The sequence below is a fragment of the Ammodytes marinus genome (assembly GCF_949987685.1).
Source record: "Ammodytes marinus genome assembly, chromosome: 14".
NCBI lineage: Eukaryota > Metazoa > Chordata > Actinopteri > Uranoscopiformes > Ammodytidae > Ammodytes > Ammodytes marinus.
This window is the reverse complement of record NC_137218.1, coordinates 9,060,192-9,087,196: the sequence shown is the minus strand read 5'-3', so window position 1 is coordinate 9,087,196 and position 27,005 is coordinate 9,060,192. Positions and strand designations below refer to the sequence as shown.

General features: G+C 39.1%; 2 protein-coding genes across 2 annotated transcripts; both read right to left on the bottom strand.

Annotated features, from left to right (window-relative positions):
- Positions 1–798: 798 nt before the first annotated feature.
- cUnh5orf15 (chromosome Un C5orf15 homolog) lies at positions 799–7,604 on the bottom strand. Its single transcript, XM_080040643.1, has 3 exons — positions 7,472–7,604; positions 3,862–4,757; positions 799–3,045 (listed from the first exon to the last, which is right to left on the bottom strand). Exons 1-3 carry the CDS (start codon positions 7,587–7,589, stop codon positions 2,911–2,913), a joined length of 1,149 nt encoding a protein of 382 aa, XP_079896769.1. The 5' UTR covers positions 7,590–7,604; the 3' UTR covers positions 799–2,910.
- Positions 7,605–9,406: 1,802 nt separating this feature from the next.
- On the bottom strand, positions 9,407–18,563 carry vdac1 (voltage-dependent anion channel 1). Its single transcript, XM_080041183.1, has 9 exons — positions 18,481–18,563; positions 16,229–16,298; positions 14,893–14,942; positions 14,153–14,305; positions 13,925–13,977; positions 13,234–13,461; positions 11,618–11,768; positions 11,055–11,112; positions 9,407–10,567 (listed from the first exon to the last, which is right to left on the bottom strand). The coding sequence occupies exons 2-9, from the start codon at positions 16,293–16,295 to the stop codon at positions 10,476–10,478; spliced, it is 852 nt and encodes a 283-aa protein (XP_079897309.1). The 5' UTR covers positions 16,296–16,298; positions 18,481–18,563; the 3' UTR covers positions 9,407–10,475.
- Between the last annotated feature and the right edge of the window lie 8,442 nt (positions 18,564–27,005).

The window sequence follows — 27,005 nt, the reverse complement described above, 5'->3', positions numbered from 1 at the left end:
TTCAGTTACGTACTGTGATGACAGCCTCAGATGAAAGATGATGATGCTTCAACCTGTCACACTCATTTCACGTCATCATTTTGTATGACACATAAGGTCTTTAGTAGATTAACTCCACACAACTTTTGCTGAACGTCAATTTGTTCTTAAAGGTTGACACTTTTGGCCTTTAGCTTTATCAATAAATAATTGTTTTTAACCACAATTTTTTTTTGCTGGGTAAGTGGCTGTCATCATGAAAGGAAACAAGCTCTGAGCCTATAAGGATCAAAGTGACTGTCCAGTGAGCAGTGTCAAGTCTTGTTAGCAATGGCAACAGTAATTCTGGACTTTTATCCTGCAAAAAAAGCACCAGAGGCTCTGGGATGTTAAAGCTATAGTGCGTAACTTTTTTGCATAAATTACATGCTAGCCATCGCCAAACAATAAATCAGTTCCACAAAACTCTCTGTATTTATCAGTATGGCAGTGTTTAAAAACTGATGTAACCCCATGACACTGGTGCAGGAGCTCAGAAAAATCCAAAGTTGTTGATTCTACTGCTAAAAAAAAAACCTGGTCATATGCAGAAGGTATAAAATCCATGCATGATCACCGAAGGCTTAACTCAATTGTTGATGCACCATCATTGTTGTTGTTGCAATTCCTCAGAATTCCTCATGGGGGCAACAGAAGTTACTCCCTATAGATTTAATAATTTCTTGATTTGACTCGAGAGTATCTGAGATTCATGGATTTATCACTGGAGCAGGTAAAACTTTTTTTTTAAATCAATCACAAAAATGACACAGGGAGAACTCTGTTCACAACGTGTGCTTTATTGACAAAAAAGATTGTAGTTTCTAGAGTTGATTGCAAGAGAGCAGTGTTGAGAGATCACCTTTACACAAGACCCCTCTTCCCTCACATTCTAGCTAGTACGACCAAGCAGCACAGTGCAAATCACACTATCCATCTACCCACGGTGTACCGTACCTTGCATACAGACAAGACGGCTGAAAACTGGCGGAAGGCGACAAGAGATTGATAGCGAATAAGTGGATTCATGTGGCAGCTACGGCATCACGATTAAAGGCATGAGACGGCAACTGACAGAAAAACATGTGGCTGTGATGATTAGTAAAGAGTCATAAGAAATAAATTAAACAACAACAATGTGGTCTGTTGTTTTTTGGTGGTTATGTGATAATCAGGCCACACAGTTCGTGCAAAATGAACAGAAATGCCAGTGCACCAAACTTTACCCTCACAGGAAGTAACTAGAAAATAAAAGTTCTGTGTGAGCATAGGTGGAACATTTTACCAAAATCACATCCATAAATGATTGATAGAGACTTCACCGAAGCCATAAAACAAAGAGGGCCAGCCCCAGGATTTCTGCATAGCAAAATCTGGGCAGTAGAAGAAGAAGAGGTACATTATTAGATAAGTCAAATGTAAACTGATTAATAAGGAAAACGTCTACTTAGAAAAGCCTCTCCCATAAATGTTATATTAGTACATTCTAATCTTAATATACAGGTTCTGTCTTCATTTAAATGGCTTGAGCACACTAACAGACCCCTCACCTGAAAAGTAGTCACCCATCTTGACCTTTGCTAAGTGCAAAGCTTAATTTCCCACACGTGACAGGTTCCTTACAAAATGTTAAATTAAAATTTTTAAAAAAAGTAAAAAAGGGGCAATTATTCTTTCTCTGAACATTTTCAATCACAGGAAAAATTGTTGATGGTTTAACATAAGTAGCCTATATTAGTAAATCACATATTAGTCAAACGTGATTTCTCTTAATTTATTACATCTGATTTATTTTATATGAAACACCAATGAATATGTCGACTATAACCTAAAATCCTTTTTCCCCAATGTTTTTTAAAGTCTAAAGCATTTCCTGTTTTAATTACAAACAGGCCGCTGCTATTTCTTTTGTAATGTACACCTTTACAAAGCAAAAGTATTCATGACACCACAAGTGCTTTGAAAAGCACATGCTTTGTCAGTCAATTGAAACCTCCTGGGGTAAATGATCAACTTTTATAATAATTATTTTCATAATTTTATTCTTAAAGTGATTTAAAAAAATATTAAGACCTCATGTAGGAGGGTGATATGAAAACAGTTGTAGGAGAACCATCAGTCTGAAACTTTTCCAAAAAAAGACAAATAACATACCCCTAATAAAGAAAATATTAAATCCATAGAAAGTTATTAATTTAGGAAAAAAATTACATAACATTAAAATAATACAACAAATAAGAAGACCAGATAAACAGTCAAAATCTCTCTATGCAGACATTATAAAAGGTCCTGAAAAACAAAAAACATCATTCTATCCCAAAGACATAAGACCCCACTATTCTCCAGTTGGACTGCAAAGCAAGAGAAAGCATTGAACAAGCTCCAAGCTCTAAGCACAGCATCTCGACAACGCCAGTCGCCAGGCAGGGAGGCCAGCTGGCTCTATGCAGGTCTGGACATAATGGTTGCGTTCCGAATCGCATACTTTCTACTATATAGTATGTAGAAAAAAGATTTAGGATGTCCCGATTCTTGTGGCCAGATCTAGGATGGTTAGAAGTACCCGGATGTCCTACTTCATGCGGCCAAGATTGTTAGTGTTGAAAACTGCATCCTATTTGGGCGATTCTGACCCACAATCCAGTGCGCACGTGAAGTGACGTCACATCGACGAAGCCTCCATATGAAAACAAACAGGGATGCGCCGGATATAAAAGCAAGAGGCAAGATCAAGGCGCAATGTTATGATGAAATAAGAGAGTAAAGTATGTCCCAATTGTATGCCTACTGCATCCTAACTAGATTATTTTTATCGTCGGATGTAGTATGTAGAATAGAAAAAAGAAAGAGTATGCGATTCGGAACGCAACCATAGTTTCTTCTGAACGTGGATCAAAAGATGTAGTCTCGGGTCATCTTGAGGGACGGCATGGCCTCGTTGACGTTCTGGTCCAGGCGATGGTACTCCACTGTGTTACGGGAACACAGACCGTCCTTCCAGCGCCGGCTCTGGGCCAGAAGGTAGATCTGAAATGAAGTAAAACATTTTTAGAAAGGGGAAGCAAAAGCCGGATAGAAATCTAATTAATCTGATAGATGTACAGTACAAGTGCTGATCAAGTCAAATTATTTCTTGACTTGTCAGGCTTGCAGAAAAGATGAAAGCCTACATAATTGAAATCCTTACTACAGCTGTAAAATCCACATTTAAACAGGGCCGGCATTATATATACTATATAAAAAACATCCCTTGAATGATTTAACAGAGAAAGAACGTGTGCCTCAAGAGAAAAAAAAAGTTTGCCTGCTGAGATGCTATGATCATATCTTCTACACGACGCTACAAGAGGACATGACTGTATATGACGACATGTTTTGTAAATGTGTTTACCCAAAACAAAGCACAGGAGTGCATACCGTGTTTACATGAATTATCTAATTTTTTTTTGTTATATCTATAATATGTCAGAATATTTTTTAAATATACAGTGCCCAGTGCAAGGCCTGAAGCCCAAGGTTAAATCTCCATCTGTGGAAGTTAAAATGCTTAATTTTCCAAAATAAGGACTTTTCTTTTCATTATACGCTTCGAGAAAAAAGTCAAAATGTTGAGAACAAACTCAACAGAGCTTAGAGGAGATCTCATTTTGGTAAAAAATGAGGTTGTAGCCATTTATCTGCTTAGGACAATAGCAACGATAAATCATTTGTGTTTCAATGAAGTTTTGCTTATGAGTTATTGATACTGGAAGTTCAAATGTGTCAACAAACAGAGTCCTCTAATTTGTTTTTCTCTGCAGTGGCCCTCACACCCTTCCCTACTGTTGTTGCGCCACCACTCACCTTTCTCTTGTTGTGATAGGTGATGTAAACGATGGCCACCAGGAAGGCCAGGATGACCAGATGAAAGAAGAAGTGGGAGTCCTCATCCTCTGTGTTGTAGCCCGTGTCTGGTCCCTTGTAGCGGGGCACCTCACCTGCGCGATCTACCGGCTCCAGCCTGTTCACCGGCTGTTCTTTGACATTGTTTTCGTAAGCGCTGTCGAGGTTGTCGCTGTCGTCGCCCACCATGTAGTTTCCCTCGTCATTGTCTTCATCGTCGTCTGAGTAACTGTCCAGGTCAATGGGAGCTGTTATCCCTTTGTCCGTGATCTCTAGAAGGTCTTGGCCTAGCTCCTGCACCGTCAATGGGTTTATTGCGTTGGGCAGCAAAGGTGCTTCTGACACTTCTGTTTCAGTTTCGGTTGGCTCAGGGGTTGTGACAGACGTGCTGGGAGCTACTATAGTAGTTGTAGTAGTAGTTGTAGTAGTAGTAGTAGTAGCAGTAGTAGTAGCAGTAGTAGTAGCAGTAGGAGTAGAGGCCTTAACTGTTTCCGTGGCAACAGGTTTGACTGTCACGTCAACTTTGAGTGCTACTTTTTCATCCTTGGGCTCTGGGTTTGTGGATCCATTGCTTACAGATTCTTCCATGGCGGTGACTGGATCTTTATCGGACATCTTGGCTTGATTTGCTGTTGTGTTGTCAGCATTGGGAGCCTGTGCCGCTGTTGTTTGGGAGTCATTGCCAGCAGGCGTTTCGGGCGTATCAGGTTTTTCAGGTGTCTTGGAATCTGTTGGAGGATCGGGACTCTGTGCAGGTGATGAAAGCGCCGTCTCAGCAGTGTCCTTGTTCCCAGTGATCAAAGGAAGACTTGGAGATGGGTCCTTAGCAGAAATCTTGTTGCCCAAATCTGTCGGGTCTGAAGGAAAAAACAAAGCATGTCATTATATATTAGAAAAATCAGGTTGACATAAATATTCCTTAAAACAACTTGAAATGCTTGATTGGAAATACATGTTTTGTTTACAATGCAAAGTGGGTTATAGCAGAATACCGGTAAGAAAGGCAGCTGCTTATTACTTAACAGTAGCTTGTTTATGTGTTAAAAACACCAGCAGTCACTAACAACTTGCCCCAAACCCAACAAGATTGTGTTTTGAGAAAGACTCTTCTTCAAGACACAACAATTCAACGTGTTTTTACATATTTTACTATGTTATAAAGCCTTCCTCGGCCCACCTTATAATCTGCTGTTATGCAGTGCATTGAGCAAATGTCATTACTTTCATTTAAACACATTTCTTTAACAGGGGGTTTGAATAGTAAAGTAGGTTCATGCCAGCCAGGTTTTCCAATTTTCCAAACCAATTTAAGTTTTAAAATATGAACATATCATTTTAGTTGCATAACCAAACGTACGCACTAAATCGGTTCCCTAACTGTGTCTTAAAATGAGTGCTATGCTCAGCGTCTCATGCATCTGGCAAGCTTTCCTGAATCAATGACACCCTTTAACCTGCGACAGTCAACATTATTTCATCCTGTTGGACTAGGGGGCGTTGCTTAGGAAGGGACGGGAGGAGAACACTAGGGACTTGAAGCACGGAGTCAGCCGTCCCCAAGAGAAGAAAGGGACTATTCATACACATGGGCCATGGCCAGCATAAATAATCACTGAACAGGAGATCTTTGTGGCAGCAGCAGTGGTTATGGGCTTTTGCTGCACGTGAAAGCATGAAGGAAATTCAGCCCTCAAGACTAAGAAGCTGGGTCACACTTGATGAATGTCTTAATATTGAAGTATGTTTATAATATCAACAGATCTTCCTCCACTCTTGTCTAAACTTCCACTAACTCTTTTGGGCTCTTGGAGTTAGTTTTATTCAGATTAAACCCATCTGATGTAGGCCAATATGCTATCCCAAAATGAAGGTGGCTATAGCAGCTTATTCAACACTGGTAAATTTGCCAAATCTGCTTAGTAATTGCGCCAATACAAAGCCGTCCTTTTGCTGTTTCTATTTCAAGCTAAATAAATATTTAGAAAGTTAGTGGCAGGCAGACCATATAAAAAGGTCATCATTTCCAGTTTCTAGTAACAAAACACACAAGAATTCGAATCTAAAAGGGACAGCCAAAATATTAATTCAGCACATAAATGATATAGTTTGTATAGATATTTTTTCATTAGCCACTACCAAACATGAGAGTGGGTAGGGCCTTATGTAACTTAAAAAGGCTGCAAAAGACAATGAAATGATATGTCAGTGAATGTTGCAATCAGATAGGCTACTGATGGAATCCAGGCTAGAAGGGGATATTGTATAGGGAATAGGTCCATTACTAATGTCAGATCATAAGACTTGCGTGACAAATCCTTGCCTATCATGCATAGGGTTGATGTGTTTGAGCCTTATTTTCTTTTAATAGTGCATTCATTCCATTAACTTTACATTTTCTATTTATTGGTTTACTGTTGTGCTCCTATGTAAAGCGCTTTGAGTGCGAGAAAAGTGCTATATAAATATATTAGAATTTGTGTTCATAATTTAGCCTATTTCTTGTTGTTGTGCATCTTTTTCAAGATGACACACCTCGAGATAAGCTGTTTGAGGGACTAGCCTTTAGTGAAGATGACACCACCATGACACAGCCGTATGAAGAAATAGTCCGTGACATGACACACACAACACTCATTTGAAAAGAATAGATTACACAGCACAAGAAATGGACACCAGTGTTGACCTCATCTAAATAAATAAAGAAGAAACAGTCAAAGTCCATAGCAAGACAGGGTCTGCCATTGAGAGCAAACACAGTCTTAAGCTTTTACTGTGGGCCCAATTCTTTGATGGTGAACTTCAAACGGATATTTTTAATGAGGGGTCGGGCTGCTAGACTGACAGGGGGTAAAATTAACAGCTCAGATATATGACAAGGACATCTGGACCAATTCACTTCTATGAGACAGACCATTTACAAAGCACAAGCCCTGCAGCTCACTGATTGATTTGTGATCAATCAGTCGCCCTCGCCCTCGGGTTATCACAAAGCTGAACCATTTTGACAACAATGGCATTTTCACAAGTGTAATCATATAACAGATATTTAAGTCGAACTAAACAGTAAAACAAAAACGATATAGTAGGTTTAAGTTTTCGAGCTTCCAATTATGTATGGCTCTATAGTGTGTCTGTAGACGTTTTACAGGGAAGTTGAAACAATATTAAGGGCACAATTTGCAAATTTAGCATAGAAATAAACGTACCTCCGAACGGTGGTTGACGTTACGTTAGGTAGAATGTTCAAACTTATCCACAGACAACATACGGAGGGGTACGTTTTCAAAACAACAACGTCACATTCAAAGCCTCGCTTATTAAAGGCTATTTTGGAAATAACTTTGGTAAATTTTACAGCAATGCTTTTTAAAAGGATCCCAAATGAATAATAATTAGTTAATGACTTCATAGCCTGTCATAGACTCTTTCACCTGACACCGTGGTTGCTTACATGGCGTACTAGCCAGTAGCCACCTAGCTATTGTAACGTTAGCTACCGAGATGCTGGCTAGCTCACAAGCAGTAGCTACTGTTGTCATTCTCTCAGATACCTCATAGAATAAAAACGTACCTGCGGCATCCGTCGTGAGGCTCGTGACATTTACCGGAGCTGACAGGCAGTCCCTCGCTAATAGCTGGAGGAAAATAACCAGGGAAAAAGCACAAATGTTTCTCCTGCTTCGTATCATCTCCCCGCACGTCGCCATGTTGAAACGTTTGTAACTAAAGAGGCGTGGTTTAGCATGGCCCGTTTCAGGGTGTGTGTGTGTGTGTCTGGTGAGAAAGAAACCGAAAAAATTAAAGTGGACGCATGAGGTGAAGTCCTTGTCATTCTGTTGTTGTCACCTGCTCTTATTGCCGTGTCATCCTGCAAATATCTGGTTAACTTATTTATGAACTGGCTAACTGAATGAACAAAGATACATTTCATATAATCTAACAACTGTTAGTGTCAAAATGTTCAAATGGAAAGCAAACATTGCTTAGCCTATATTTTATGTTTTATGCTATGCATGAACCAATTGATATTGCTTTTGTTCACTCACAGACAGTTATGCTGCATAGTGACCTTGGGGTCAACTCAAGAAGAGCTCTAATAACCATATACACATATTATATGGGAAGGGTGGTGCTTGAGGTCATTTTGACTAATGTTAATCACATTTCTGAAACTGTTAAATTGATGATTATGTACAAACTTTTTTTACACCATAAATCCATGTTTACAGTAGATTTTGCTTGCTTAATTTTCAAGTCTGATCACCGACCTCAATAAATCAGATTGTGAACACATATTTCAAACATAAAATAGAATATTATGGAATAGAGCAAATCTGTGCTATGCATGAATGATTGATTTTAAAAGAGCAGACTTGTGTCTTCACGTGTCGTCACAGTGAGCATATCTTTCAGATTCATTCTGGTGCTGTTGGTCCCACAGTATAACTAACAGGACAAAATAAACCTCTATCTAACATTACATGAAATACTATCAAAATCTTTTAAAGCGTCAACCTTTTTGTGACATAAACACTGGGACACGACATCCATTCTCAACTTTTGAGTTCATTCATAAAATCCTGCTGAATAAAAAAGCAGCTTTTAGTTTTTATGCACCAACAATCTGGAACAAACTCCCAGAGAACTTGAGGTCTGCTGCAACTCTCAGTTCTTTTAAATCGAGTCTGAAGACTTTTTTGTTTCCTTTTTAACTTGCAATTTTCATTTTATTTGCTGTGTTTTTAAATCGAGTTTTAATTTATTTTTATTTTTTTATTTGCTTCTTTTATTCGCTTTTCAATGTTTTATGTGTTTTATGTATTCTAATCTTGCCCCTGTAAAGCACTTTGAGTGGCCTTGTGTCTGAATTGTGCTATATAAATAAACTTGCCTTGCCTTGAATAAAAAGACTAAAACAAAGAGATAAACTACCATTCAAAAGTTTGATTCGGTACAGTCATATGTCTGAGAGAACTAGGCCTACTTTATTTTTTAATGGTGTTGTTGAAAGTCCTCTTTAAAAATATTTTAATGAAGGGTTTGCTAAGTAGTTGTGTATGTTTATGAATGTTGTGTACATGAAAACAAAGGCCTGTACGATGGTTGAACCATTGGTAAAAAAAGAAGAAAGTTTAGCATCAAAATCCGCAGATTTTAACAGCAGCAGGTTACTGTTTAAAATGGCCAACAATAACAAGCTGGAATTTAAAGGCACGTTACTTTCGGAAAGGCTATTCAGAAAACCTCGAAATACAAAAGATATACGCATTTGCAGGCAGATCAACTATAGAGAAAAATACAGTAAAAAAGTAAAAAATGTAGAGTGTCTTAAAAATAAAACTTGTGATCTAGTGGAAATTTATATTAAAAAAACAGTTTTAATCTTCTACTTCTGAATGATTCTGACTACAGCTCTCGTAGAGAGGTGTTTTCACTAAATCTTAAACATGGATTTCAATTATCATCACAAGATGCAGGGTGATGTAACAAACGACAGAAGAGCAAATACTATCAGAAACTGGTTCAATATGTTTTTTTATTTAATTCATTGACAATACTGTCAAATACACTAAGCATGATTCCCATTACCAGTTGTGGAAGACTACCATTTTCTGTCCACTGTATTTATTATCTTCATCCTCCTTCAAAGTAGTACTGTAACTCTTATCCATAAAGGTTTGTAACTCTTATCCAGAGAGGTTCAACTGTGTGCGTGATAGGTTTTTCTTTCGTTTTGTTTACTCGACGAGGAAGAGATGACATGTCTATGCCTTCATAAGACTCCAAAGGTGGATTAAATTATGCAAGACTGTCAATAAAATATTATTCTTTCTGCTATATGTAACAAAAAAACATGTTTAACACCAAATGCACAAACACAATAAACAAGTGAGACGAAAACACAGAATGTACACAACGGGGTGTAGTGTCTTAGAGCTACTGACAGCAGATTACATCAGGGACAACTAACCCTCTCCATTTTATAATATATATCAAGACATACACGAGATCTCGCCAATGCAGAAGTGTGAAAATAAAACAGTTATTTCAGCACTACAACTTTTGAGAGGAGTGTTTACCAGTGCAACAGCACCATCTGGTGGTGTAACTTTTCAACTGAACGCTGACTGTGTTGAGCCCGTCACGCATTATGGGCTGTTCTAGCTTGGATTTCCCTTTTATCTGCATTGTAAAGCAGAGACACACAAATAAAGCATTGTGTATGAATTTAATGAAATGTCAAAAGAGTGAGGTCAACCGTAACATTTCAAAGCTACCTTTCCCTCAATTCAAGATAAAACTTTCTCTTAAATGGTTGAAGTTTTGTTCTCAACTTGGCTCTTTGTTTTCAAAATATAATTTTCCCTTACAATGGTCCTTTAAAAGTGGTGGATCGTCACAAGAACAATCTGACCTATATGCTGTCTTGTTTCCATCTGTAACATGTCTAAGGGAAACAAGGGTTTTGTGAGGGCTAGCTAGTCAATAAAGGATTTGGATTTATTTTCTTATTTATTTTTTGGTGGGGAATGCGTGTGTGTAGGAGGACCGGAAGGGTTGTCTGCCTCATCCTCCTATGCCTGGAACTCAAGGCCGAGCCCAAGCTTGTGGCCACCAGCGTTGATGTTCTTGCCATCAAGGAGAGCGGAGAGTGTCAGCTTGATGCCTGCGGAAAAACGGACACATCAGGATAAGCAATTCACAGACAAGGAGATATTGATAAATCTACTGTTTACATTTTATTTGCTAGAGAATCCACAAAAGAGTGCTTAAACAGTACTTTCATTAAATTACTGAACAACTACCATACTCAAATAGCTATTTTCAGGTAGACATCAGTGTAGAAGAATATGAGTTGTTGTGGCATGCTTTCTGAAGAAGTTTAATGTCGTATATTTAAAAAAGGAACGCCTACGCCTTACATGATTACATTTTAATTTGTTTAAAAAGTTGCAATAGTCATCACACATATTTTCATTCATTTTGCTACGAATTTGACTTGTAATTTTTAACATTCCCGGTTATGTGGCATTTTCTGGAGCATAGTGTTGTATTCATTGAGTTAAAGTTTCATTATTGTGGCCTGCTTAAACATCATGAACGTTTGGCCGATTTAAACACTTGACAATCAGTTACATAAAGACTGCACTCACCTGGCTTCAGAGTCTGAGTGTAGCCCAGGCCCACAAGGCTGGAGTTGTTCACCTTGGCCTGTGTGGGAACAGATTATAATCATGTGAGACATATCCCCAACATATCAGTGATCACCACACAACAGATACATTTCTCATGTAAATGATGGGTAATAAACAGGTTGCGCCGAACTAAGGTTAATAGAATTTAAACTGTTCTCAAACTGATACCATGAAGAGGTTTTTCTCATCCAAAACAGAACTTGATCGACACAGCAGAAATAGATTGATGACATGCAGCAAAGATTGTGACCTAGATTTAAATGGAGCGACATCATGACCAGCCAAGGTGCATTTTTGTTTCTACCGAGAATGTCTCTTTTAAAGTTGGAAGAAAATATGCCTTCAGTATGGGACCAAGCAGCTGTTTTTTTACTAGCCTCTGCACTGCATGACACCTAATTCATCCTGAACATGCACTATGAATTCCTTGCAAAGGGGATTAATAAAACTACATTGCAATTATACAAGATGTGCCAAAAAAAATGTTTTACTACTACTACATTAGGTTACACACAACTCACAGAGAAGGATGCATCAGAATCAATCTGATACTTGGCTGCAATGCCAAAGCGGGTGTTGCTGTTTCCGGCGGTCCAGGCCAGGTTGACGGCTGTCTCTAGCTGATCATTCACCTTCTGGTAGATGGATCCACCAAACTCAGTTCCATCGTTTCTGAGGAGAAATTACAGAATGGAATATATGTAAATGTTACTGCAACACATACAGGGGATAATTTCCCCTCAAAAGGAATACATGAGGGTTATGTGTTTTGTAAACAATTAAAACACCTTACTAGTTATGTTGTGTGTCTGTTAAAGGAGCTGCACTGTCACTGATCCAAAGCCATCATGACACTTTGTCTGACCTTACATAACCACTTCAGCTGGACTGGAACAGACAGGCTTGGCAAGAGGCACAGCAGGAAACAAGACTAGCACTGTGCCTCTGTCCCTCCCACACAGTACGTCACTTTGTCATTCACTCCGCCTCACTTGCGATATGGTAAATCCTATCTACCTAGTGTAAAAATACCTACACCTGGGTGCCAGGCAAACTGACATGTTAGTCAGCCAGCCAAGAACAAGAAAACTGTTTGAAGACTTCAGTCTACTCAAGTTGTTTCAGGAATGTGTTGATTCACTCATAACTAAACCATTTAGCATGTAGTAGCCCAGGACACGGACCATAATATCAGAATGCATAGTTTCATGGATTATTAGCTTACTACTTAAAAAAGACAGAAAAAACATGCATGCTGAAGTGCTTATTCGGAAACAATTCGATGCTGCTTCTTTTTTTTCATTCTTTTCTAAAGAGTATGCCATTTTTTTAGATATTTTTTTGGCATTTTTCATGCTTTATGACAGTGTGTAGACAGGTTAAATGGGGCAAAGAGGGGATGACACACAGAGAACTGACCCAGGCGGGATTCGAACCCAGGACTGCTGCAGGGCCTGGGCCCGGGGGGGACGCCCTTACCCCCTGATGCCGCTTCTTTCTAATATGTTGCAGTGAGTGCCTCTGCACAGACACTGAGAGGTCTGCCATGCTTGTGTGCGAGGATCAATTGCGAAAATCCGTCATAAACAAAAGCGTAAAGTAGCCTACCGTTATGCAGTACTGATAACGTCGGAGCTTATCAATACTACGGCCTTTCAAAATGTTGCCCCATGCTCAGCACTAGCCTACTTAGCACCGAGTTTCGGTAGGCTACCCATCCCCTAAGCCTAAATGTCCCTTTTCAGTCACTCACTTATTTCACTTTCTGCTCCTACATTCGCATACTAGACCTCTTCTCACAACAGACAAGGTGCCGTGTGAATGTCAAAATGTAGGCATTTAAATTGGCTACTGGTCCCTGAATTGTTTTTAAATTAATATGCAGGTCCTTGGAACAAAAAAAGGTCAGGAGCCCTGCTATAATGTTTCATGTATTTCACTATAAGTAGGCTACATTAAATCTTAACGGTTAACCGGTTAATAACCGTTCATTCTTGTGGTTAACCGGTTAAAGAAAACATTCTAAATGGCCATCCCTAATTCAAAATGTAACTATACTACACAAAGATTAGGAGAAGCTACATTGTTTGATCAGTACATACTACTTATAACCATCTGCTGCCTCATGTAGTCTTACACATTTGTATGAAGCTGGAACTCGTCAGTCTTGAATCCAACGGCGAAGTTGCTCTGGGTGATCTTGTTCCTGCCAGCCTCAAAGGTCATCTGGTATCCGGCCAGCCAGCCCTCGTAGCCCACCACTCCTGCACCGTGGATGGCTGTACCGTTGATGTCATAGTTGACGTCGCAGCCGAGGTTGATGTGTTCGCACTTGTAGCCTGTCTTGACCTTGCCACTCTTCTTACTGGCAGGATGTTAGAGGGATAGCAGGTTGTTATTGTCAGAAGCCAAGTTAAATGAGTTTAACCAGCAACATCAGCCGTGCTAGCTAATGTTAACGTCACGTGAGCAATTTAGCTTACTTAGCTAGCTTGTTAACGTTAGCTAGTTAGCTATTGTATTTCACTGGTGCATGGATTTAAATACGTAGTCACATTACAGTTTGTTAGCTAAATACTGTTCCTGTGTATTTTACTGTTAAATTGTAGCTATAGGATACTACATTTTCTGTTATTTTGATCATAATTAATATAATTATAATTCATTATTATTACCACCAGAAGGTTTTCAGATATACTACTGACTCAAGCCTCGGAAGACAGAAAAGTTCCACGAGTTTTTCTTGTAATACTTAACTGATCTTTACTTGACCAAACTCTTGCTTTCCCACTAATATTAACAGCATTTTCTTAATCGGCTGCCCTTACCCGGTGTTTGGTGAGAAGGAGGAATCAAACGTCAGCTTCAGCCCCTTAGTCAGCTGTGGAAAAGGTAAATACAGAAAAATACAGTCCAATTTACAACAAGGCAGATGCCACCCACTACTAGAGAATACAGAGAAAGGAATTTGTTAATGAAAGTAACCCGAATCATATTTTTTTTTATACACATACTGGATACTGGATTTTCTTGGCTGCCACAACCCCATTACCAACCTGGTCTTCAACGGTGATCTCGGTCCCCAGGGTGTTGTCGGTGTTCCACTTCTCCGTAAAGGTCAACCCGTGCTCGGCCCACTTGTACTTGGTCTCCAGGGATCCAGCCACCTTGCTGGTCTCAGTGTTGGCAGAGCCTGTGCTGGTGAACTCCTGCCGATGACAGCATTAGTGTCAAACAGGTACAATAGGAAGGTGCATTACCATATATTACAATCATCTTATTGTAAATGCATCAAATACTGTTTATATTTTATTAGGCGTTAACATAGTAATTAAGCCCTATAAACCGACCAACCCTCCACAAACACTGTCTGCATTCAACTATAATTACTACTAATAATAAAATGATGAGTTCGGAAACAACATTTTATAAAGAAATCATTTGAAAAATAAGTCTTGGACCAAAAAACGAAATAGCTAGACCTTTGTGATCCCACTCTGGAACAGTAACTTGATTCCAAAATCCTGGAGCCCTGTTTACTACCACATCAATAAATCAATTGTAATTTAAGCTGCTGAAGTAAACTAAAACTTCAAATATATTTGACACAGCATCATCTTGTCAAATCCATTTTCGTATATGAATTAATATCTATCAGTGAGTCAGACAGCAAGGTGTCCTGGCGCGTTTAGGAGATCAGATAACCAGCGACTGAATGATCAGCCGGGAGCCTCTTAAGTCATGATGGGACCGCTGAGCAGCTCAGACAAACTGATTATGACCGGAGACGACTTACCAGTCCATTCTCAGACTTTGTTTTCAAGTCCAGCTTGATGAGCCCGAAGCCTGAAACAAACAACATTTAATAAAAGATCAGAATAGTGTTGGGATGACAGTACAGAGCTAACATCTAATAATAAACACTCTGACACATTACATTAGTGAAGTGGATCAGACTTCTTAAAACCCAAGCAATAAATAGCCCTCAAAACAAGTACTACTTTAATGCCAATACTAACCATGGTCAATTATATTCTATTAATATATATTTAAAGACTCCCTTAAATACTTCACAACACATTACATCAAGTCATCGATTAGTGTGAGTGGAAAACCAGTTCATCATATTCCAGAGGAGACCATTAGTGTGTATTGATCAGATGTTAGATTCCGTGAGAACATGGGGTGCTGTCAGTTATGATGAGTAATGGCTAGGATGTTGGTTTAACAGATTGTGGCTCGTGCCTAAAGCCCTATTCCTGGCCCCACCCGTCTGCATTACAGCCATCGATCAATTCACCCAACCACACACTTCACATGACCCAGAGATCTCCATGTTTACAGAATCATCACCAGTTGCACTACTGTGGTAACCGATGTTACATGAGCCCACCGCCTAAGCCTGCAGTGACATTCATGACCTACAGTCAATGTCAAAATACAGCGATTCAGCATTTATCAATTCATACGAATCGGTCTGCTGTAACAAGTTGGAATTCCCTAGATATTAAGAACACATCATTTAGAAACCGTTGGAGCACTGCGGTGTGTGTATACACAAACACACCCAAACGTCCTCCACCCAAACGTCATCCACCCTCACTTAAGGCTATGTACTTTTCCTCAACATGTGTTCAGCTAGTTGTAAACTTTGAAGCTAATAGTGCAGTTACTGGTTTGCTTTCATTTGATATTTTGGTGAACATTGTTTTGTGGATTTGTGCAATCCCTGAGGTGGAAGTTTCACATTGAATCTTGGTTACTTCACAGCAACTGTCCTAACGACAATCTATCTAACAATGACATTAAAGTTTAAAAATACATAAGCCTAAAACAACATCCAAGTTAAAAAGGTGCACCATGCACGTCCCATTTTTTACACATCAAAGCAAATGTACTAGTCACAGATAGTACTGTGTACAGCATTACAATGTCTCACAATGCATTTAAATGCATGACCGATTTCTGCTTCCCTGGAAATACATCATCAAACTGTATTATTTATCTCTTTGCTGAAGGCTTCATATATTGGCTTGTTTTTTATTGTCTGAATAATAATACATGTTCCTAGATGTCATACTGCTGTGAATGTTGGTGAAATGAAGAAGTATGGTTGGTTGTTTGGTGCTTACCGTATCCCTTGGTAAAAACATCCTTGGCAGACTTTCCAAGGTCAACGTAGGTGGGAGGTGCAGCCATTATCTGGAAAGAGAAAGAATGATGATCAAAGCTGAGACAAAGAACAAGGCAGAAAATGACATAAATAAAACAGTTTCTCTGGAAAGTAGAATTCCTGCTGCTTTAAGACCGCCTAAGACCACAGTAACACAGCAGAGGGAAAGACACAGTAGCACCTATTACACAGTGAAAGAGTGATTCTGACACTTGCCCACACACACATTCACTTTAACCTGCAATCCTATCAGAGGCCAGCTTCTATCTAACCCATATCAGATTTTGGCATTAGGTTTTATTTCCAGCGAGGTCAATTTAAAAACTTTGAAATGTAATGCTTTGTCAACACAATCCCCCATTTTTTTTCAATCTAATTTACTGAAGAAAAGCAAAAGTCATGATTGACACTAAAGTCATTTTCCTGAATCAAATCTGATGTTTCAGAGTGTAAGAAGTTAACATAGAACAATGAGGGCCACAAACTGAAGCAGCTTCTTTGCCAACCGTCTTGCCTGGCTGGCTGCCCTATAGCATGTATGTGTGCACGTGCACCTCTTTGTCCTTCATTTTCCTGAAGAGCCTGTTGTGAAAGACATGTCTATTTCATCATTAGAATAAATGTAGGTTCCTCTTTTTTTTTAAATAGCACAATAGTTATCAATGAAGCCTTTTGATGCAAGCCTATACATGTGCATATTGATAGTAGATGATAATCTGAACAAGTGAAAGGTAACCTTGTGGTTTACAGTTTCTCAGTTAACATTTCTATTGCACACAGCATTACGATACCTTTCTATCTGCTTGTTTTGATTAAATGTGGTTAATCATTACGACAAAATAATTAACCAGTGTTTCTGAAAAATAACCATCCAAACCTGTTCAAGCAAGTGTACAGGCAGACCCACCTTTTATCAACAACTGTTACTTTACTACATAATTATATGACTCATGCTATAAGAATCTGAATCCAGTGTATTGCCAAGTAGTAAGTTCACACATGTGCAAGGAATTTGCCTTGTTATTTTGGTACATGACAATAGGCATTGTAAAGAAAATAATAGAACTGCAAAAGTCAAGAATCCTAAATATAAAAGTAGTGTGCAAAAAAATTGCAGTATAAAGTATGATGAAAGTGTGTAATGATCAGGGATTATCATCCAAAACATCTGCGTCAAAGTAACGCATTGAAGCAAATGTACTGCATCGTGTCCCATGGGGCATCATGGAGTGGAGTACTTGGGACAGGAAGTGGACTAATGTCACACATCTGCAGTGCCTGTTAACACACATACACAAATAGCAGACCTAATAAGCCATTCCACCTGTGCTCTCTCTCTCTCACACACACACACACACACACACACTAGCTTTATGGCTTTCACACATCATGACCACAGGCAGAAATGGCAGAGGACGTAGCAATAGCACAACCCCGCATATGTGATACCCTGCCATGTGAAGTATTTTCTTTTCGCGGAGGTTTCCTGGGGTAAATCTTAATTACTTAGCTCTTCCTACCTATAGCAGCTACAGCAAATAACTTTACAGTAGAAAACAGAGGGCATCAATCCCTCCCTGGGCGTGATGATGAAATATTTCACTTGACTTTGCATCTTAGATTTGGGATCCATCACTGCCCTTCAGCACTTCCACTTTACTACAGACTCATTTAGGGAAAATCAGCTTTGAGAGATTTTATTTGAACTGTCTAGTAGTCCCTCTCCACAGCTTATACAGCAGTGGACACTTAGTTGACTCAGACAAAGAGGTTTATGAAGGCAGCAGCTGAGCAGCATCTCCCTGCCCTCGCCTGCTAACGGATTAGCCTTAGCTAGCTATCAAGGTGGACAGCGGGCAAGAGGGTCTCCAGCTAGTACTCGTCTAGTATATTATCAAACAATGGAGCCCGTAAAGCGACACGAGGGTATAGGTGTTAACCAGTTAAGCGTCTTTATTTCTAGCTACGCGAATAACTGCTGACCACCACGGCCCCCTTGCACTGCCAAATGACCGCACAGCAAGACATTAGCCGCCAAGCTAGCAGCAGCAGCAGCAGGCCTAGCATCTCTGCTACATCCGACTCCAGTAGTTAAAGATCAACTGGTGAGACGTTTAACTACAGGTCAGAGTCAAATGATAGCAGTGACAGCTCAGTGCAGTATAGCAAACGTCAGCTGTTTTACATTTTAGTAATAGAAAAATACTGTACCTCTCTGTGTGTAGCAGTCCTGACCGATAAGGGGCTTGTCAACTGTCTGCACAAAGGGAGGAGAGAGAGAGGGAGGAGGGAGTCCATGGAGGGAGGTGGAGCTGGGTGGAGCGGCGTCACCTACGTTACTGAGCTCACGCACCGTCACGCACGCAAGAAGCAGTAGCCTCGTCGTCATCGTCAAAGACACAACAGTCAATCCAACGGCAAGATGGATCACTCCCAATTTCAACTATCCGGTGTGTACTAGAGCGCCACACGGTTCCCACAGAAGTAAAGTAATTTTCCTTATATCACATTGCATAACAATACCCTATTAATCCAATAATATTATAAATTAATTTGTTCATTCTGTAGCCTACTATGATTGATTATAGGCTATACATTCACGCTCGATACATTAATTACATGTGGTTATTGGCAAATGTACTCTTTTACGAAATAACATCTCAACTGAAGGACATGTAGGCTATTAGTTGCAGGCTATTTCATTCACAAATTATTTGACAAAAAAGTAGCTCATTGTTACAAAAAGGCAAATCGAAGTGTCCCATCAAAGGATTGGTCTGGCAGGTTTTTATGTTTTCAAAATGAACCGAAGCATTGCAGACAAATAAACCACGTAGCCTACACAAATGATTTATCAGTTGAACAATTTCCATCCCTTGATCCTCTGCCCCCGATAACGGACATGGAAAAAAGTGGGCATTTCACTTTGTAGCATCATCTCTGGTATCTGCTGAGTAGGCTATTACCTTGACGCAGGCGCAGTTTACTCTGGGCGGTAGTGGCACGCAATCCCTGCAGCATCACAATCTGTGGCATCACTGAAAAAAGCAAAACGTCTCGTGAACAACTGACTGGAAATTCGGCTTAGTGCGCCTGCGCCTCAAACCTCTGTTGCATCGTTATATCACATCTGTTTAAAACAGGATGAGCCCACTGTGCTCACAATGACCTCTGCTGTAGTAGGCTATGTTTCTACTAGGCCTACATCGCCTTCAGGTACTTTACTAGAGTTTTGCCAATTTAATTCTATGCCTACATTTCAAAGGCCAACAATACGATTTAAATTCCACTACGACACCTATACAGATAATGCTTACTTTTCAGGTTAATACCATAAATAAAAAGAGGTTTTTGGTCATAAAATATGATGCCATTGTCATATCCATATATTCAAAAAAATTGACTTTTACTATTCTTAAACTGGTTTTGCAACTTTTAAGTAAAATACTGCAGTCCTTGTGCTTCATACATAACATTAATATAACAGCTGCATTGCCACAAGATTTAAAAAAAAATTATTTCAGATATTGAAAAGCCTATTTATGTTTTTTTGAATAATCTCAATTCAAACATCTTTTCCATTTTGTCAACAAATATTTATTTAAAGGCCTGCAGCTGCAGTTAGTCATAAACCAGACCACAATATTTCAGAATGATATTTATAAATGTTTAATTTCTTTAAGGAAACGTTTATTTTTTTTAGGGATTTATATTCAGTGGAAAATCCAACACCTTTGCCTCGCCTTACCCTACTGGCTGTGAATGCAGAGCTTGGCTGTGAAATGTTTTGCAGTTTTTCTTTTCTATTTTTTCTGTGCAGGATTTCGCAGAAACACAGCAGTGTGGTTGAGTTAAGGGAATTTTGCCAAAACCTAAAGGCGCTTCCTTTTGCAACGGGCACAGCTGGCGGCAAAAAGCTGTTAATAAGACACCTCTTATTCAACTCTTTCACCCATGAAATTATGATTTGTAATAGTTTTCTTTGTTTAGTTTATGATTATATACGCTCAGCTCTGATATGTCCTTGTTTTGCATAGTAACGACTGTAGATATACAGTAGGTTTATCATGCACATAAATCAAAATGACTGGATTCATGAAAAGTCGAACAGCTGAAATATAAAACTCCCCTTGCTTTACATAATAGGTCACTGAATTCCCCTGATATAAAAGCAAGTTAGGGATTTTGATCAGCAGATCATGAAATTACAATCAGTCACCGACCAATCATGTTATCAGTCTGTGGCTGGTTTATCTGTCTGTTCTGCAAGGGTAAAACACCTTAGCAACATTTGTTTTCCCGTGTGAACAGGGAAAAGAAAAGAAACAAAAAAGTGATTATGCAATGATTGAGCATCTGTATTTAAACATCAAGGAAATAACTGCTGACTGGGGTAAATGTGAAAGCGGTTGTGATCAGTTTTAGCCAGCAGATGTCAGTGTTGGTAACAATCTGATTAAAACTCACTGTCGTATTTGAGTTTTGGTATTTTTTTCTGAGAAATGAAAGCACAATGTCTGGCAGAAGACATCACCAAATTTGAATTCAGTCCGTTATCCACAGTGTAACATATGAAATGTTTCAACAACATTTTTAATATTATTTTTTAACTTTTGTTTTCTTTCCATGAATTTGTGTAAAGATTTGTTTTGTATTGAAATGCAACATAAATTCCAATATGGAAAGCATTTTCCTTCAGTAAGTGTGAACCATTTATCCCCATAACAGCAACCTTTCTTTAGCTGAGAAAAAAAGCCCATGCAGTTTATATATTTTCAAAATAGTCAACATTTCTTTTAATGGTCTATTCAACATAAGAAATATGATAATTTGAACCCATCAACCCATAAAAGACACGTCATCACACATACATAGACAATGTGTTTAACATGTTTTGTGTCTTTGTTTTGCCAATTGTATAGAATTGCTAAAATAATCTGTTTCACTTTTAAATTCATTCTCAAAACTTCTCCCACATACATTGCAACTCTTGTGATTACTATATTTAATATAAATTAGTTTCTGCTTTGCTGAAGTGTCTTCAAATGTATTCAGGTTGAGACTCAACTGGCAAGCAAAATGTGCGTAATTTGCATTTACGGAAAAGGATTAACATGCAAAACATTTAGTTTATAAGATTAACTAACAGAGACAAGTCAAAGCCAAACATATGTTGTACTTGCCATGGGGACTGTTGTATTGAACATGTATTTTTTTAAAGTACTTTGAATATTAAATAAGGATTAGTGTATTTCTCCTGTCACCACAGCTATTGAATTAACTCATTTTCTATACCTGTGATGATCTGCAGCAGACAGATGCGTCTGCTCTTTAGGAGCTTCATAACTTTTCAGATCATTCTTCAAACAGAGCTGTCTGGCTTTAATTTAAACTTTTTCGTTTTTTCTGTTTGCAGAGTTTGAAATACTTCAATTCAATATCAACAAAGAAGGTTTTGGTGAACTAAATTGTTTTCAAGTTACACTGAAAGCAGCTATGATGGTAAACAGTGAGTAATGCCATTAATTCAAATTCCAATTGCAAACAGCACTGCCCATAAATAAAGGGAGCTGCCTCACGACAGATGAGAAGAGATAGCTTCTTCTTCTTCTTCTTCTTCTTCTTCACTCAGTCACCAACTTCCACAGCTTGATGTCATTAAACAAACATATTTAACTTATTTCCTGATGTGTACTTAGAAAGTTTCCATCTCTGTTTTTTATGCGCTGCTTGCATCACTGAATCTCAAGTAACATTTAATCAACAACTAGTAACATGTTTGTCGCCTGTCGGTCGCCTTCAGAGGCAGCCAAAAATGAATTTCTAGATTGTCCCCGAGTCATATCTGGATGCTCTGCTTTCATCCCCCAAGCTTCAAAGCCAAACGCGACGCTCACTTCAAACAGCCGTCACCGGGTGCCAATCAAATCCCGCTCCAGAAGACAACAAACACTACAGAAAATGTTAATCAAGCCGGGCCAAGCATCACCAAAGTAAATAAAATAAATTGTAAACAGATGTTATAATTTGCAACATATGGATAAATAAGGCAGTATGTCATCTTTCCTCCTTCTTTTTTTTCATCTACCCAGTGGTTCACACAGGGTCCAAACTCCTCTACCTCTCCTACTTCCCTCCATCCATCCATCCATCCCAAACCCTCTCTTATGAGTCAGTGACTTCACTGCATGCTGCTGCTTTTTCCAGCTCTCAGTGGAAGTCCATAACCCGGGTTAATACAGGGTTATAAATCACTTCACTCACGTTCCTGCGTTCAAACAGTCTGAGACCAGTTTCCCCTTTTTACCTTCGCCTCTGTGGGATCAAATGCATCGTTCGGCATGCCTAAAAAGGTTTTTCGTAAAAAGATTTAATGGTTTCGAGGTTTCCACTCCTTTAACATTTGGAGGGGGTTTCCTCCATCAAATAGGCCGATGAAAGAGATCACAGCTCCTTATGGATTAATAAAACCACCCATGCAGACATTGGGAACAGTCCAAATGTATCAACATGAAAACAACTGATGCAAAGCAACTCGTTTTTTAACTCCTGTATAATGTCTTCCATTGTGAGATACATAAAAAATAACAACAGAATCTCTTATGTGAGAACACTAAGGAAATAAATGTCTTAACACAATTGCTAAATGTTAGAATTTTAAATAATATATAAACAAAGCATTAGATTTGGTACATGCGCATGTATGAGTTTTGTTGATGTATGAGTATAATGGTTTTTTTTTACTTATTAAATGAATAAGTCAGTCAGTCGCTTACGTAACTGTAGCTGATGATAATGTGCTGGTCTCTGTGTAAATAACCAACCAACCACAACTTGTCCGATGACTAGCCCAATGATGTAATGTCTAGAAACAGAAACAATGTCAATGTGTTTCTAGAAACAATACAGTTCTGTTGGCTCTCAGTATTTCTTTCTCTTCACATTGTGCCGTTCTTCTCCTGTGATAATCTCCAAAAAACTATGTTAGCTTTACAGTAAGTTTGTCTGGTATATTGTTTTCCCTCTGAAAACCCCTACAGCTGTAAAGTCAGGTGGTTGCTCAATTACAAGAGTTCACTCCTCAAAGTGGAAAACACGTGGGTTTCAATGAACACAACTTGAAAATACTTTTATTTGTTTGTGTGTTTTTTTTTTTAAAGTTTTTGTTTTGATGAGCATCATTGTTTATAAGTGGTTGACATGATTGGAAAAGTGAGAGATGTGTCCTTCCTGTCTGAACTTCGGTAAATAGGAGGTATGAGAAAAAGTCAATGCTCGACTGTGGTCTGCTCTGGAACAGTGACTCATTCTCAATGTGATTGTGTGTGTGTGTGTGTGTGTGTGTGTGTGTGTGTGTGTGTGTGTGTGTGTGTGTGTGTGTGTGTGTGTGTGTGTGTGTGTGTGTGTGTGTGTGTGTGTGTGTGTGTGTGTGTGTGTGTGTCTGTGTGTGTGTGTGTGTGTGTGTGTGTGTGTGTGTGTGTGTGTGTGTGTGTGTCTGTGTGTCTATGTGTCTGTGTCTGTGTGTGTGTAATAGAGAAAGAGATATGAAGCTTGTGTGTATGTGTGAAGCGCGTTGTACGTAGCAGATGCAGCGATCTTTATCTCTCATTCATGGCGTCCAAGGAAATGTAGCGTAAGTTGGTTAACAGACATTTTCTCAGTATCTGCCTGTTAGAGATGTGCTGATAGTCACACTGCCATGTCGCTCATGCAGCCACCTGCCGCCTTGTTCTGTGGAAACTGAGGTGATGCTACAGCATTGCCCCACACTGTTCATCTTGCCCACATCTAGCTGCTCAGTTCATCCATTGCCATTTAAATTCAAATTAAAAACATTTGCTCTGCGCAAACAGTTTAGTCAATATCACAAGAACAATAACATACATTAAAAATTATGGAGTACTTTGGAAAAACACAACTTAAACACTTTTCTAGAATTAAAGGGATAGTTCGGTATTTTTGAAGTGGGGTTGTATGTGGTACTTATGCATAGTTAGTCTGATACCTAATGGAGATGACACGGTAATTTGAAGAAGTTTGGGGGAAATGTCACTGTAGCAGAAGTCAGCCTTGTACTGTTGCAGAGGGGGCCTGCCGAAAAACGGGTTTTAGCCATATAAATAAATGCTTACCTAACACTAACTAACCGTTCAATTGTACCCAAAATGTATCACAGTACATTTTGTGTGCAGTAATATATGGCCGAACTACGCTGGCTGTCTGCCGGTGCAGTGCAGCGTATCAGTACCTCATACAACACAACTGCAAAAATACTGAACTATCCCTTTAACACACTGGCATAGCGCTAATTGTGACCCTCACCGAGCTAAAGGAACGCTGACAGTTTTGCTTTGTAGACACCTTTAAAGATGGCACGTTGAAAGGAAAACTTCCTGTAAGTAATGAAAGAGCACTATGAGGGGGGCTGGGGCCACCACCCATGGTTGAAGAAGGCACTTTGGATAAAAGCGTTCACCAGCAGACATACAATACTCTGAATCAGTCAAAGTGAAGCCTATATTTTGGGCCACATTGATCAGGAAAAGCATATATACTGATTCACATCTGCAGTTGATAATCACTATTTGAAACCACAGGCTTGGAAGAGAGAGAGGAGAGCTGTGGCCCTGCCAGCGCTCTCACCACAAACTATCAAACTGCCACGCCAAGCCTCCTGCTATAGAGTGCAGTGGCACCCCGCATCAATGTGTGTACTGAATATACAGGACCCTGTAATCAACAAATTCTCCATATTCTCCCGCCTCAGGTGCCTCGCTAACATCAAAGGAGGTAAAGGATGGTGTGGTATCTCCATGTGCCTGTGCCTTCTTCTGTATAAAACAGCCCGGCGTTCAGCCCCGAGACACAGGCGTGGAGCAGCCGAGGAAATTCAATTTTCACGTGTACCACGTTTGCTACCTGGCAGGTAGGGTTGTGGCTCCTGTGTTTTTCAAGTTCCCCCTGCACCTGTATAAGAGCTGATCCCACCTCATGCCGGGATCAGATATGAAAATCCCTACTTCTTCTCTTCTTTTGATTGACAAACTCCCAAAACAATGTGAGGACTGCCAGGTGTACTCTCTGTGGTTGGTGCCATGCTGGTCTTAAGTAAATCTACTTTAGTTAAATCCCTACACTTGATTTCTGCTGATTAAAATGGTGGTGTTTTTAATGCTCCGGATACTAAACTACACGTTTTTGATAGTTATAACATTCGATCAAAACTACTATAACTTTATTTTTTCATTCACTCATATAAAACTATATTTGTAAAATGTTTCAGCTGTTGAATATAAGTATGTTGAGTTAATGGCTTAAAACACATTCTACAAAGTAAATGTAGACTATATTTAATCATTGAAATAAAACATTCTTTTGAGGTTTGGTGGGATTTGTATTGTTTCTCATCAGTGTGGTTTGCTGACTGATCACAGTTGCTCTTTGACACTCGGCTCAAACATTAAAGTTACTGGGGTTAATTACCGAAGCAAAGGCCCAGAGAGAGAGAGAGAGAGAGAGAGAAGCCGTGCACCAACTGAAAATCCCTGGCATTGAACGTCAAGCCCCAAGCTAGTAGTAACCCTGGTGTGCTATTTGATCCTGACTTGAATTTGTACATCAGAAAAATCCCCCAAAACGTCTTTTTTTATCTTCTCAGGGCTACATAGAGATACTGAAAGGCGGCTGCTTTAATCACGAGCTGACTATGATTCTCTCTCTGGAACAAATGCTGGTGCAGATGTCTCATTGGTTGCCCGTGAATTTTAAATTTGAAGGATCTGCAATTGCTTTTCACTCGGTCACTCAATGTATACACTCAAATGCTTAACATGACCTGCTCTTAGCTATTGTTTGCCCTTAGAAACATTCCACTGGATCTGTGGTGTAGCTTAACTATTGGTATTCAGCTTATCCTACAGTATAATTTTATTCTCTTTTAATTATTATTTTTTGTTTAATCTCATTTTCTCTAAGAAGCACTTTCCTGAACAGTGTGCAGGCTTTATTTGACTCAATTGTGTTCAAATGACCAACAAGACTTTCACAAATACAATGATTATATGTCAATCAATGCAACTGAATGAGCCTTGAAACAAAGCTTTCCTTTTTTTGTTTGAAAGTTAAACCTTCAACTGGTCAGTCTCATCGACAAACACTGAAGACACATTTTATTTAGCTCTATATATAATACACATCATGTCTGGGGATAGATAATGTTCATGGTTTGCATTATCATTAAAATAAAAAAACATGACTTATCTTTAAAGTCAATGAGAAAGTTTCCAAAACTCTTTTTTCCAAACTACAAAAAAATTAGGTTCTCTTCAAGTTGTGCTTATTCAGAAATTAAATGTAAGAAGTTATGTGAACTTTCAGCTGTACATTTATCCAACTGCATATTTCAAGACAAAAGAGGTCAAGCCAGAGTGACTCAGATTCTGAACTGGTCTGGTGGAAAAAAAGTTTTTAAAGTTGAATCAACTTTCCATTGTTAAAACTCATACATTAAGTATATGGGATGAAGTTAGTTGATATAGCACCACCTGACTGTTTCCTGTTTTACAGTATAGGCATATCAACTACTCAGATGCAATTTTCCCCTCTAAACCTCAAAAATCAATTATATTCACAGAACCCAGCTGCCTGAGAAGAGGTTACAGTTTGTGATTGTGAAGTGGTTAAAAGACATTTTCCATAGGGGCGTCTGATCAGCGCTGAGATCTTTCAGTGGTTGT